We start from the raw sequence: 12,446 nt of genomic DNA, 5'->3' as shown, positions 1-12,446 counted from the left end.
GTGTGTGTGTGTGTGTGTGTGTGTGTGTGTGTGTGTGTGTGTGTGTCTATCTACGGGGGAGGAGAAAGGGTGATGGAAAACACAACCTGATGATAATGGAATTTTTACGATACAACTTTCTCACAATCAAAATTTACTAAAAGATACAAACTATTAATCATAAACAGAGAAGTTTACATATTTTGATTCACTCATTGAACAGACCTCATATTAGGTATGTTAAATCACAAAAAAAGATTGTTCTTTTTACACAAATAGCTACATCGAAATTAAAGTTACACCTGTAGGTGACACAAAATATATTCTTCTTTTACAAAATGTCTTGGTTGATCTGTTCCAGGTCTGTAAGTGTTCGATTGTCCTCCAATCAGAATGAATGAGGTTTTAGTCCTGAAATGTGGTTCAGTTTAATTCCTGATGTAGTTGTCACATCAAACTTCAGAATTAGGATTAGGCGCATGTTTGGGTTCCTATTGGAAGATCACAACGATTAATAAAATATCAAGATATGTTAAGCTGGTTCATGTCATATAGTTACAATATTTAAATCTTCTTGCCTGCAACTTAAACTGCAGCTACAAAGTTTTAAAATGAAAGATATACAAAAATTTCAAGACCACACGGCCATCATTTGCGGAACCTTTCCAGCTCTGCGTGTCAGAATAAGATCCACACAGCAGCCTGTTCGTCCCGTTTAGTCTCCCTCTAACACAATCACTCCGTGATCACAGTCACTCTGGACTCACCGTGTACGTGGGATTTTGGATAGACACAAAACTGTCTTCTCCAGCGGCTTCAAACTGCTGCTGCAAAAAGAAAATAAATGCTTAAAAAACAAGTGCACACATGTACTCCAACCAAACAGTCCACTTAAATATTTAGTTTCCTTTCCTTGCATATTTTCACGTTTCAGCGACTGAGCGGTAAACCTTGTGTAACATTTTGATACGCGTCTCCATGGTTACCTGCGTGCTCGAAGCCACAGGTTGTGCAGAAGTGACGTTGACATCTTTCATTTCCGTGTCGCACGCTGGATTCTCAAAAGCTCCCTGAAACGCCCACGAAGCAGGAACATTTTAAAAAGGTTTGAAGACATGTTAGACTAGATGAACATCGTCACACGAGAAAACAAATTCGACTCTCAGGGGGCCTCATCAGGAGAGCTGTGTTTCTTCAATGTGGTACGACTTTCTTTAAAATAAAACAAATGTGGTGAGACTTTAAACTTGGTGACGAACGTGAACCAAACCTTGTTGGATGCACTTCTGGTGGGCTCGCCTGCAGCTTGATCTTCATCCACGTACAAGGGATTATTGATGTTTACCTGAGGAAGGTTAAAATACTGTCACAAAACTGAGCTCAGAAAAAGTAGAAAACAATGTGGCACCGGTTCACAGTGTCATGTTTTTACATGTGTTTACACTTTCTGACAGAAAATCCCGGTGAGGTGACAAGAAAAGGTTTTTCTTTTCTTTCTTTTTTTCCACAAAGAACAAATAAAACAGAAGGTAGAAGAATGACACTGAATATTCAAATGAATTTGTACACTGCAGCAGCGAACAAGGCAAAAAAATACCATCGGGGAAACGTGGCATGTCATATGCAGCCACCAAGTGAAAGGACGAGTGAGCAAAATCAATACGGTGTATAGGGGAGCACTGATTTTTGTTTATCGACCTTGTTTGTTCCAGCAGGAGCAGAGGTGGCAGCCGACATGCTGTTGGCGGCGAGCTGTTCTCCAGCTTCATATGCCGGGTTCTCAAAACTCTTCCCGTCCGTGTCCACCATGGATACAGATATACTGGGAATCTGGTATTAGACAACATAGTGCAGTATTGGTATGTTCTTCGTTTATCCACATGGATTAACAGAAAGAGGATTAGAAATGACTAGAAAAGACAGACATGTACACATATAATCTATGTAAATGTCAAGGGGTCTATTTGGGCAGTTGAAAAGTATTACTACTCACCTCCACTGAAGTCTGCCTCGTGCCACTGGTCTCTGATTGCAATTCATTGGGGGTCGAACCATTCCTGAAAATAACCAACGTAACAGTCATTCAACTGTAAATAACATACAAACAAATAAAAATAAAACATATTTTTTTTACTTTTAATCAAATTTTATAGTTGTTACTTGTCACAAACTGTCAACATGTGATTTAGGAAATAAACCTTTCCAATACTGAATATATGAAAATAACAACCATCTACTGATGCTTCTATTGGCTCAACATCTCACCTGAAGCTTGGCATAGATGGCATGGACGGCATACTGGGCATGGAGGGCAAGTTGTTGCGCAACGTTTCCAGCAGGTTCGACTTCATCCTGGAAGCGTAGACCAGAGCAACCAGCAGAACCACGATCAGTATCGTCACCCCGATGCCTATTCCAACTGCCATGGAGGGACGGGGACGGAGGAAGGCAGGCGAGAAGAGGGACACACACAGACACTCGTTAAGAATTTCAAAAGTAGAATTTTGTTATCGTTTAATTTTTCTGGAAATAAAATTTACTTGAGGATGCGATCACGTTGTACACGTTGGTTGTGCAGTATTCTCCCTGCCACTGTGGAGGGCATCTGTGAAACAAAAAGCAAACATTACTGTGATAACACTGCGTATGATTGAAGCCTGTCCTGTTTAAATAAAAAAAATAATAAAAAAGCATTAATACTGCATTGTATTTACAAAACTATGTGCAGTATCTCATGTCTCATTGTGACTGAAACCACACTCTTACTTGCAGAGAGCCTTGTTGTCATCAAAGTAGCAGGTGCCTCCGTTTTGACACTGGCATGGAGGCGGCATGGTGGGTGGTGGATCAAAGCCTGAACAATCATCCAAACATGGAAAGCCATTTTAACTCCGTTGAGGCAGAAAAATGATCATCACCGAGACGTCACAACCGATGATAGGATGTAGTATAATGTGTGACTTTCTGTCGACGCCCCCTCTTTGTGTAATTAAAACGCGTCCCACACACACGTCTTGATTCGATTAAATCTCTGCCCTCGTCCACTTTACTGACTTCTGTGTGAATTTGACTGCAGGTCAAGATAATGCGCGAAGAGGGTCACAGATGAATTAATAGAACTTCAACAATGAACTTTAGAACATATACTGAGTGAAATCATTTTCTTACCTGCATCACATTCAGTGCTGCTGCCCGGGAGGAAGCTGGTGCCCTCAGGGCAGGCGCAGGTGTATCCACCCGGTCGCAGCAAACACAGGTGGCTGCAGGTTCCCTTACATGGATTCTTCACTGCACGAACAAATGAAAGAGTTTTAATTTCTTTCATTTTAACCAACTAAAGAGCATGACTTACATGTTTTAAGTTTTTTTTTTTATTTTTTTATTATTTACAAATAACAATGGTTAATACAAATATGTATTTTTGATGTTATCATTGCTGTTCCTGCAGTTATATTTTGCTTTTCTGCACATCATCGCTCACGCCAGAAACGTAAAAAGCGTACAAATCTTGAGCATTGAAGCACTCAATATTTATAGTGCCAAATGGCATTCTAATGTAATACCCAGTTAATAAGGAAATAGAGGGAAAATAGGCAACTATTCATTTACAAAGAAAATTCACTGGTAAAATAGAATATAAACATTTTTCTCTCAGGGTGATGAATACTGTATATTAAACAACCCCCCACACATATATTATACAACGTGCTTTAAAAAGTGCAGCATCTGTTATTGTATTTGAATATGCATGAGTGTGCAGCTCACCAGCGATGGAGTTGTATCTCTGCTGCTGGTACATAGACACCTGGGTGAGCCAGGGACCAGCAGTCAGCAGCTTGGTCTTGATTCCACGGCCAAACTTGTCCTGTCGAAACACCTCGCCTTTCTCCTGAGTGCTCCAGTAAACGTGGTCCTCGAAAACGCTCACACTGAAGGGGTTCCTCACATCTAGACAAGGAACAAGTGCAGGAACATGTGAACAAACTTGACTGAGCCCCAGTGATGGAAACTGGTGCTGAATGGAGGGAATACGGATGGATCATCGCCAGGATTGCTGAAAACCATGATCACAATATGAACACGTTGTCCTCTCGAGAAAGTCTCAGTCTCAGATGTATCGTCTCATCTCAGGCCTCTCTGTTTACAGTCCTTCCTCATCCTCACCTATGTATACAGCGGTTCTACGCTGCTCTCCTGAAGGCAGGACAGACTCTATGCGGCTTTCCTTGGAGTCAGACCAGTAGATTCTGTCACCGTTGGTGAAGTCGATTGACAGGCCAGTGGGCCAACCCAGACCGTCGCCTACGAGAACTTTTCTGTCCTGACCGTCCAGCCAGGAGCACTCGATCTTGGCTGCCTCCCCACGGTCTGCCCAATACAGCATCCTGTAGAAACATTTCGGATATTAGAGGTGTCTGCATGGTGGGTTAAAGTGACTGCTACTGAGGTTTTCCATGAGAAATAAATACAACAGCATAGCAGCTAGATGCTCCATCATTTCTGCTGAAGACTGATCGTGCATTTTATGTTTTTATTATATTGTAGAAAGCAATCTACAAATGTGGAAACACAATTTCGCAAGCAAATGTTTTCCCTCATACTGAGCAACACAAAGAGACAAAAACAAATTACTCAAAGTCAGATTGGATGATGGCAGCAGCTCTGTCTGTCTTACCCCAGGCGCGGGTTGACGGCCACAGCAGATGGGTGACCCAGCTCCGTCTTAACTATATGCTTCCTGTAGCGTCCATCTAACATGGCCACCTCTAACCTCTTCACCCTGGAGTCTACCCAGTACAGGTTTCTAAAATGGGGGAAAGAAATGCACAACTATTCACCAAATATGCTATCTTTCTGACAAATGCAAAATCTCTATAAAGAAGCAGTATGTTAAAAAGATGTTCTATGTTTCTAGTGCTTTACCTTAATTGACAAAAATTGTTGATTTATTAATTCGATTTTTTTTTTTTCTTTAATGAGCATCCCATTCATTGTAATAAAAAAAAAAGTTTTAAATGATTAACGAAGCTCAAGACAAATAACAATTAAAGAAAGGTAATTATAAGTTCAGCTCAAACCCACCTGCCCACCCAGTCCACAGCGATGCCGTCAGGTTTGGTGATATATTTGATGCCGATGTCGACAGCAGTGCCGATGTTATTACTGCCATCATCCACTGAAGGTATGTACGCTCTCTTAATCGCTCCTGGTGCAGAGTCTTTACCAGCCACAGTGTAGTACACCATGCCTGTAAGGACACAAATAAGATTGAAGATATTTGTCATGACTGTATTTTATGTGAGCTCAGCTGCTTCCTGTCTCTTGTATTATCTAATGTTGGTCTGTGTGTCTCACTGTATCCGGTGTTGTTGTGGTCCCAGTCGTAGTCCAGAGCCATGATGTGCTCCTCTTCCTGGAGGAAGTCGTGGTAGGACTCTGTCGCAAGGCTGAACCTCCGGATACGAATGTTCTCTGGTAGAAGCAGCAGGGGAGACGCTCCTGTGGGGGAAACAGATATTTACACCTCACCTGTTGTTGACATTTAACTAAACTAAAAATAAACAGGAAAACAAAGCTCAGTCTCAGACATTTCTATGATGGAAACAGGCTGTTCTCTGAGATCTTTTATGTAGGAGTGACTGTGTCTCTCCTATGCACATTATGTTTGTTATGTTTTGCACGATTGAAATTATGACTGTACATTGTAAAGTTAATAATGAATAGTAAACATGAGGTCTGCATCATGGTGATGAGATTAAGGGCCATTTTTAACAGCAGCAGAATAAAGGATTATTTGCCACAAAACCGCACTTTTACTAATTCAAATTTAATAGAGGAAAACAAAACTGGAGCTACAATCAAACCATTAATCGGTCACTGACAGAGGTAGGTTGCGTCTGCTCCCTCTTGTTCCTCTTTATTAAATTTAAGAGAGGTCAGCACATCTATTCCAATATACCACCGAGTTAACTGGATCTGTATTTTCTTTAAAAAGTCAAATTGTTGTTGTCTTACCCTCAGCCTCGCACATGTTGCCATCGCCCACCTTCCTGTAGCCGGCGGCACACTCGCAGTCGTAGCTGCCTTTGGTGTTCTTACAGACCTGAGGACAGGTACCAAAAACATCGCACTCATTGATGTCTGAAAGAGAGGAGAGACGAGAAAGAGAGTTCAGAAGGGGGACAGAAATTGGTCATGTTTGTCATGTCTGTCATTTTCTCTGCAGATCCAATGGGTGTGGTTTTCCTCGCCAGATATTTAACAAGTACTTTAACGAGTGTTCCTGTTTATCTGTCTGTGTGTGTGTGTGTGTGTGTGTGTGTGTGTGTGTGTGTGTGTGTGTGTGTGTGTGTGTGTGTGTGTTTACCAAGGCAGTTGTAGGTGCTGTCTGGGTTGACAGTGTATCCGGGCTTGCAGGAACAGATGAAGCCGGTGCCGTTCAGGTTGGTGCACTCGTGCTGGCACAGCTTCTCCTCACAGTTGCGATCTTGGCCAAAATCTGTAGCCAGACGACACGGAGCGTGTTCTCTGACATTTAAAACAGCTCTTGTCCCGAGCCCAATATGAGAGGCTTTGTTTACAGCAGTGCACGGGCAGATTAATTCAGATATTGACAATAATCCAGTGATAATAATCTGGTCCCAACAACTCACTGCACTGATCCTAATGTGACCATAAACACGTCAGACAACAGGACATTTCTGCTGTGAAGTGTTACATCTGCAGACAGAGCAGTTCAGCAGCAAAAAAAACGTCACTTGATTAATGTTTGGATTAACTGGGTTATTCTGGGTATGCAGATTATATAAAAAAAAAGCATTCACGAATTATAAATATATCTATATATGATAAAGAAATTGGGTGCATTTACATGTGCAGGTGGTTGGTCATGATCTGTTTTTTGTTGTGCATGTAAACATTTTATTCTGGTTTCAGAAACTTTGATAATGCAGGTTTGTGCCGTGAGTAGTGCTTTGCTGCATTCTTATTTGTGTACATGCAACTAGAAATATATTTTATGACTGAACCAAAACAGATCTCTGCTTAAAATGTTTGAATATGCCCTTAAAAGATGCCCCCAAATATTCAAACATTTACACATGGTCATCGATAAAACATTCATACTGCTTTTCCTGCAGAACATTTGAAAACAGACATAAAATTCACAATAGAGGAGGATCCTGCCGTTAAGTTGAATACAGAGTTTTGCTGTGGCACTCACTGCAGCCCATTTCGTCTGTGCGGTCGCCGCAGTTGTCGTTGTGGTCACATACGTACGGCAGGGCCACGCACTGCCCGTTGGTGCATTTCAACTCTTCCAGTGTGCAGGGGGGCAGTGTGGGCTCGCGGCCTGTGAAGGACACAGTCCGAATGAATCATCAACTCAAACATGCGGAGAAGGTTGAGTGGGTGAACAACCCATCTGCACAAAGGACACTTCCACTATGATTTAATTCAGAGGTGTGACTACTGTGTTGCTCTTCACTACTCAACTAATAAAAAAAAAAAGACTGTGAGTGCACTGCACACCCACTAGCATAAATATAGATGCTTATATGCCCGCACATGTAGACTGACGTGTACACACAAGGACTGTTTCAGTCATATACTTGTATATCATAACCTGACAACATATCTGCTGCCTACAAACAAAAGGATTTGGATGAGTTAGCCAATTTCCACCTCCGCTCTCAATGGAACTATTTAATCTCCTCTCAAAATAATTGCTCTGATTGATGTTTAAGCTGATTGTGTAATAATTCCATAAAACAGACTATATCCTTATCCCTCAGAGAGAAAGGCTCAGGAGCATTAGCGTTGTTTGGACAAATGCTTGGAAATCCTAATGATAAGTGGTGCATTTGTTGAGCCTTAACTTATTATAAATCTGGTTATGGTTAAACAGAAAAAAGGGCAACATTTTTTTTAATTAAAATAAAAAGAGTAGTGCACGATACACTAAACATAATTTATTGGATGTAGAAGCACAGCGTATCTGCATACACATATCTGCCTATTGGTCCACATTCCACATCTCTGCTCCATGTTTTTATACATGTATACCTGCTCAAACGTCTCTCTCAGGAACTGTTTTGATTTGTATAACTAATTTTTGTTTAGTTTAGTCCTGATTAATTATATAGATTGTGGCATGTGTGTGTTTGTAGGGGAGTCATACAGAGTTCTTCTTTCTCGTCACTGCCGTCTCCACAGTCGTCCTTCTTGTTGCACATGAGGCCGGAGTAGATGCAGTAGCCGTTAGCGCAGCGGAACCTGGACGGCATCTCACAGGTGATGTTCACTGGTCAAACACACACAAATGAGACCGACCTCTTTCAGTTTACATGTTAAAAAACACACAGCGACTACTTAGGTTGTCTTAATTGCCTTACTTTACCAAGTCTGTAACTATCTTCTCCTCCCCTATGTATGTCTTGGATTACTTAATTATCAAGGAGGTTTAATAAGAGAAGCAGTTGCATGGCTTTGCCATGATTCTTTATCAATAAACAGTATTTCGTGAAAGATAAAAATCAGTATTTGTCAATGTATGGCCCAAATTCCCAACATGGAAATCTTCATTAATAAAGTTAAAGAGGTTAATGACTATACTGAAGGAAATGTAGACAGAACACAAACACAGACTCTTCACAGGACTTTGACACAAATACTAAACAACATGTTTCTCACAGCATAAGCTGAGCTGTTCGTCCGAGCGGTCCCCACAGTCATCAGTGCCGTCACACACCCAGCTCTGGCTCACGCACAGATGGTTCGCACACTGGAACTGACTCTGAGGGCACCAACGGCCTCCTGGGAAGCGAGTAGCTGGAAAGGTTGGGAGAATGAAAGATTTTTTCTACATCACTTCCAGACAGACAATTTATCTTGTGTGGTATTTAATTGCTGTAGTAAACTGCTGGTTGTGAATGCAATTTTGCAACTATTTTAATGGACATTTTGAATGGTGTTCCCTTTTAATTTCATTTCTGAATAAGCGGATTTAAGTAAAAAAAAAAAAAGAAGTCTTTCTGACGGCTTTGCTGTTTTCCCGAATTACCCTTTATCATAATTCCATTGAAGACTTTAAACCTGAATAAATACCTTCTATAAATACGTACAAAAGCTGCACTAAACGACTGTAGGGGTCAGGAAGTTTGCGATCAGTTTTTATGTTGTTTACTTACGACATCTGGTCTCATCTGACAGGTCCTGACAATCGGGCTGGCCATCACACTGCAGAGCAGCGGGGATACAGTGACCTGAGTCACACTGGAATGAACCTGGACGACACGTCTGCAACTCTGGAAGAGAGCCAAGATGTTAACGAGTGTGAGCGTTGTCTAATATTTTCAGGAGGTGAGTTTGTGTGCAGCGTCTGCTCACCGCAGTCTCGCTCATCTGAATTGTCCCCGCAGTCATTGTCATGGTCACACACCCAGTTTCCAGGGATGCACTGCTCATTGTCACATCGAAACTCGCTCTCCGAGCAAGGCCTTGGCTCTACAGACCACAGTCACAGAGATACAGATATGAGTTCAGATTGAGGTGTCACTGTTTACAAAAGCCACATGACCTCAAACTAGACAAAGTCACAGTGCTTTAAAACAATTTAAACCTATAGTACAGTATGAGACTTGAATATAACTATATGAAAAGCATAACTACAACCAGATAAGGAGTTCGCTTAGCATTAAGAAACGTGCATTTTTACAGTTCCGATTTTTTTTATCCAAATGAAAACACAAATCTGAAGAATTAGAAACATTTTGTAACTCTGGTGGACATGCAGGTCTCATTTTAATGTTTGCTAGTTTGCAATAGTTTTGAAATGGACTGAGTTATAAATAATAGAGTGACACTTACGGCAGTTCCTCTCGTCTGAGCCGTCGCCACAGTCGTTGTTGCCATCACACTGCCAGCGGATGGGAATGCAGCGGTGGTTGTCACAACGGAAATCTCCCAGAGGCTCACAGGTCACCTCCTCTGTTCGAGTAAAAAACAAAGTGTTTCAACATGTGGTCTGAAAAAACGGATTACTAGTGACTACATTCTGGTATTTAAGATTTAAAACAAACTAAGACTGAACAGTGAAATTAATTATTAATCACTTTGAGGTTTTTTTTGCTCTCAAAATCTCATAAAATTGTCACTAATAAAATCTGAAACACATTAAACTGTAATTCAGAAGTGTGACGCCACAGAGATATAGGTAGAGTGGCGTAAAGGGTGGGGTACTGCACAAAGGTCTACATTTCTCAATAAACTGATTAAAGATTTTGTAAGACAAAGAAAACACAGTCGCTTTTTTTTCCCTAATATGGTATTGGACCTGTTTTTTCTTTAACCTTCAAAAGACTTGGATTAAATTGGATGTGGATTTAGTGCAGTATTTATTGCAGCCCTGCCTTCACAAAATAACACATCTGCTGACACACAGGCACTGACCACAGCCTTGCTCATCGCTGTTGTCGATGCAGTCATTAGAGCCGTCACAGCGGGCCCACTGAGGAATACAGCGGTAGTTTGTCTTGCAGGAAAACTCGGTCTCCTTGTCGCACTTGTAGTCTGGACCCACTGGAGCGGGAAAGACAGGAGAGACGTTAGGCAGGAGATGTGAGGAAAGAGGGGAGACAGAAAATAAACAAAATGTCACACGGTAACAGGAACATAGTGGATGATAATGAGGAAGACAGAAATTAGACAAAGCAAATAGACAGTGATGAGGAGCAGAAGGTAGAGGGTGAGAGGGGAAGGGACAAATACTCTGCCATTTAAATTTAGAAAAATCCACAGTACGTTCAATACAACATTATCAATTCACTGATTACTCTTGGGACATGGCTGAGTCTACAATGATTATACAGCACTGAAAAACAGATAAATCTATGCTTGATTAAACTGTCAAGTTGTTTTGCCCCACTGAACCGCAGTAATCAATTCTTGCAGTGTCTATTTGTGTGTAATTCCTGCCACAGCCACTGAACATGACGTCATACCACTACTGGCTCACCGGTGTGGATATGGTCACAAGTTTAACTTTATATATCATATAATGTTCCTGTATCTCCCTAGTTTTCTCATAAGCTGCCATTTCCTCCTCTCCCACTTACTGCAGGTTTCAAATGGCTCATCAGATCCATCTCCACAGTCGTCCTGGGCGTCACACACGTAGCTTTGGGGCAGACAGCGGCCATTAGCGCACTGGAATTGTCCCGGTCGGCACGTCCTCTGGGAACAAGTCTCCGCGTCCTCATCGCTGCCGTCCGAGCAGTCATTTACTCCGTCGCAGTGCCACGACACCGGGATGCAATTCTTGTTTTTACACTGGAACTGGTTTTCCTGGCATCGGTGGTCACCTACAAGGACACAAAACAGGTTTAAGAATCGGAGCAAATTTCAAACTGAACCCTCTGTCCGCAAATTGGCCTGAATTTTTACCAGAAAACAGTCTTACCAGACCAGTGTAAAACAAGCTATTCCCAAAATTCTGAGGTTCAAACTGAATCATTCAAATTTCAGCTTCCGGTTTAATTGTAGTAAGTGTGTTTATTGTCTTACTGCAGAGAGCAGCGTCCTCGTCGGAGCTGTCAGGGCAGTCTCCGTGGGTGTCGCAGATGAAGCCGGGGTATGTACAGTTGCCGTCTTGACACTGGAACTGGCCAACGGGGCAAATACGGGGCGGGCAGGTCTGAGGCTCATCAGAGCCGTCACCGCAGTCTGACTGGCCGTCACACTTCCACCATATAGGAACACACCTAAAGACAGGAGGAAGTACAAAAAGGGTTTATTATAACTTATAAATGAAAAATAGCAAAAGTTTTTATAATTTACCTTCCATTTCTTTGCATCTTAAGCTTGATTCCCAACAATCGTCTTTCATGATTCAATGTATTTTTTTTAATCATTTTTACTTTTTACTTGCCTGCTTTTATCATCTGTTTCATATGATTCAGTTTTATAGTTATTAAGATTAAGATTAGTCATTAAGTTTTGCAAAAAATATTAGTGACAGACACTAAATGTGTGAATTGGTGAATTGTTAATCTGAAAAATAAAACTAAATATAACCTAAACATGAATCACCATCTGTTTCCTGTTTTCTTACAAATGTACCAACACTGATTCTGCCCTTCCAGCAAACAGTCCTCATTTCAAGTGTAATCTCATACAATTAGTGGATGATCGGAGTTGTGAAAACGATGAAATGGAAATACAAATGATTTTCTATCAGACTAACTTCTCATTGTCCCCACAGCGGAACTGGGTGCTGGAGCAGTCAGCGACACACTGGATCTTGAAGCCCACAGACAAACCGATGAAGTGATCTGGACACTCGCAGGTAGCTCGCTGCCCACCAGGCGCGATCAGACACAAATGACTGCAGGTCAGGTGATGGGACGTGCACGGGTTTTCACCTAGAGATAAATGAGATAAATTCATAAAAAATAACATATTTGCTGCAG

The 12,446-nt window shown here is 41.5% G+C and overlaps 1 protein-coding gene across 1 annotated transcript in view; it reads right to left on the bottom strand.

Moving 5' to 3' along the window:
• Positions 1-67: 67 nt before the first annotated feature.
• lrp2b (low density lipoprotein receptor-related protein 2b) overlaps positions 68-12,446 on the bottom strand; it is a 37,937-nt gene continuing 25,558 nt past the window's right edge. The window contains exons 55-81 of the mRNA XM_069155586.1: positions 12,221-12,398; positions 11,542-11,738; positions 11,094-11,339; positions 10,429-10,557; positions 9,847-9,966; positions 9,367-9,483; positions 9,168-9,284; positions 8,671-8,808; positions 8,159-8,281; positions 7,202-7,330; positions 6,347-6,478; positions 5,995-6,120; positions 5,335-5,478; positions 5,062-5,227; positions 4,655-4,783; positions 4,144-4,364; positions 3,745-3,927; positions 3,148-3,267; positions 2,746-2,833; positions 2,520-2,584; positions 2,245-2,398; positions 1,973-2,036; positions 1,678-1,809; positions 1,250-1,324; positions 966-1,049; positions 747-806; positions 68-470 (exon numbers count right to left, since the gene is read on the bottom strand). Of these exons, the coding sequence (XP_069011687.1) occupies positions 432-470; positions 747-806; positions 966-1,049; positions 1,250-1,324; positions 1,678-1,809; positions 1,973-2,036; positions 2,245-2,398; positions 2,520-2,584; positions 2,746-2,833; positions 3,148-3,267; positions 3,745-3,927; positions 4,144-4,364; positions 4,655-4,783; positions 5,062-5,227; positions 5,335-5,478; positions 5,995-6,120; positions 6,347-6,478; positions 7,202-7,330; positions 8,159-8,281; positions 8,671-8,808; positions 9,168-9,284; positions 9,367-9,483; positions 9,847-9,966; positions 10,429-10,557; positions 11,094-11,339; positions 11,542-11,738; positions 12,221-12,398 (3,476 nt within the window). The 3' untranslated portion in view covers positions 68-431. The remainder of the gene's footprint in view (positions 471-746; positions 807-965; positions 1,050-1,249; positions 1,325-1,677; positions 1,810-1,972; positions 2,037-2,244; positions 2,399-2,519; positions 2,585-2,745; positions 2,834-3,147; positions 3,268-3,744; positions 3,928-4,143; positions 4,365-4,654; positions 4,784-5,061; positions 5,228-5,334; positions 5,479-5,994; positions 6,121-6,346; positions 6,479-7,201; positions 7,331-8,158; positions 8,282-8,670; positions 8,809-9,167; positions 9,285-9,366; positions 9,484-9,846; positions 9,967-10,428; positions 10,558-11,093; positions 11,340-11,541; positions 11,739-12,220; positions 12,399-12,446) is intronic.

This window comes from Embiotoca jacksoni, unplaced genomic scaffold (genome assembly GCF_022577435.1).
Source record: "Embiotoca jacksoni isolate LCO1_2020_lvr unplaced genomic scaffold, fEmbJac1.0.p SCAF_20, whole genome shotgun sequence".
Lineage (NCBI taxonomy): Eukaryota > Metazoa > Chordata > Actinopteri > Embiotocidae > Embiotoca > Embiotoca jacksoni.
The sequence above is the reverse complement of the archived record's forward strand: the minus strand, read 5'-3'. Positions and strand labels throughout refer to the sequence as shown.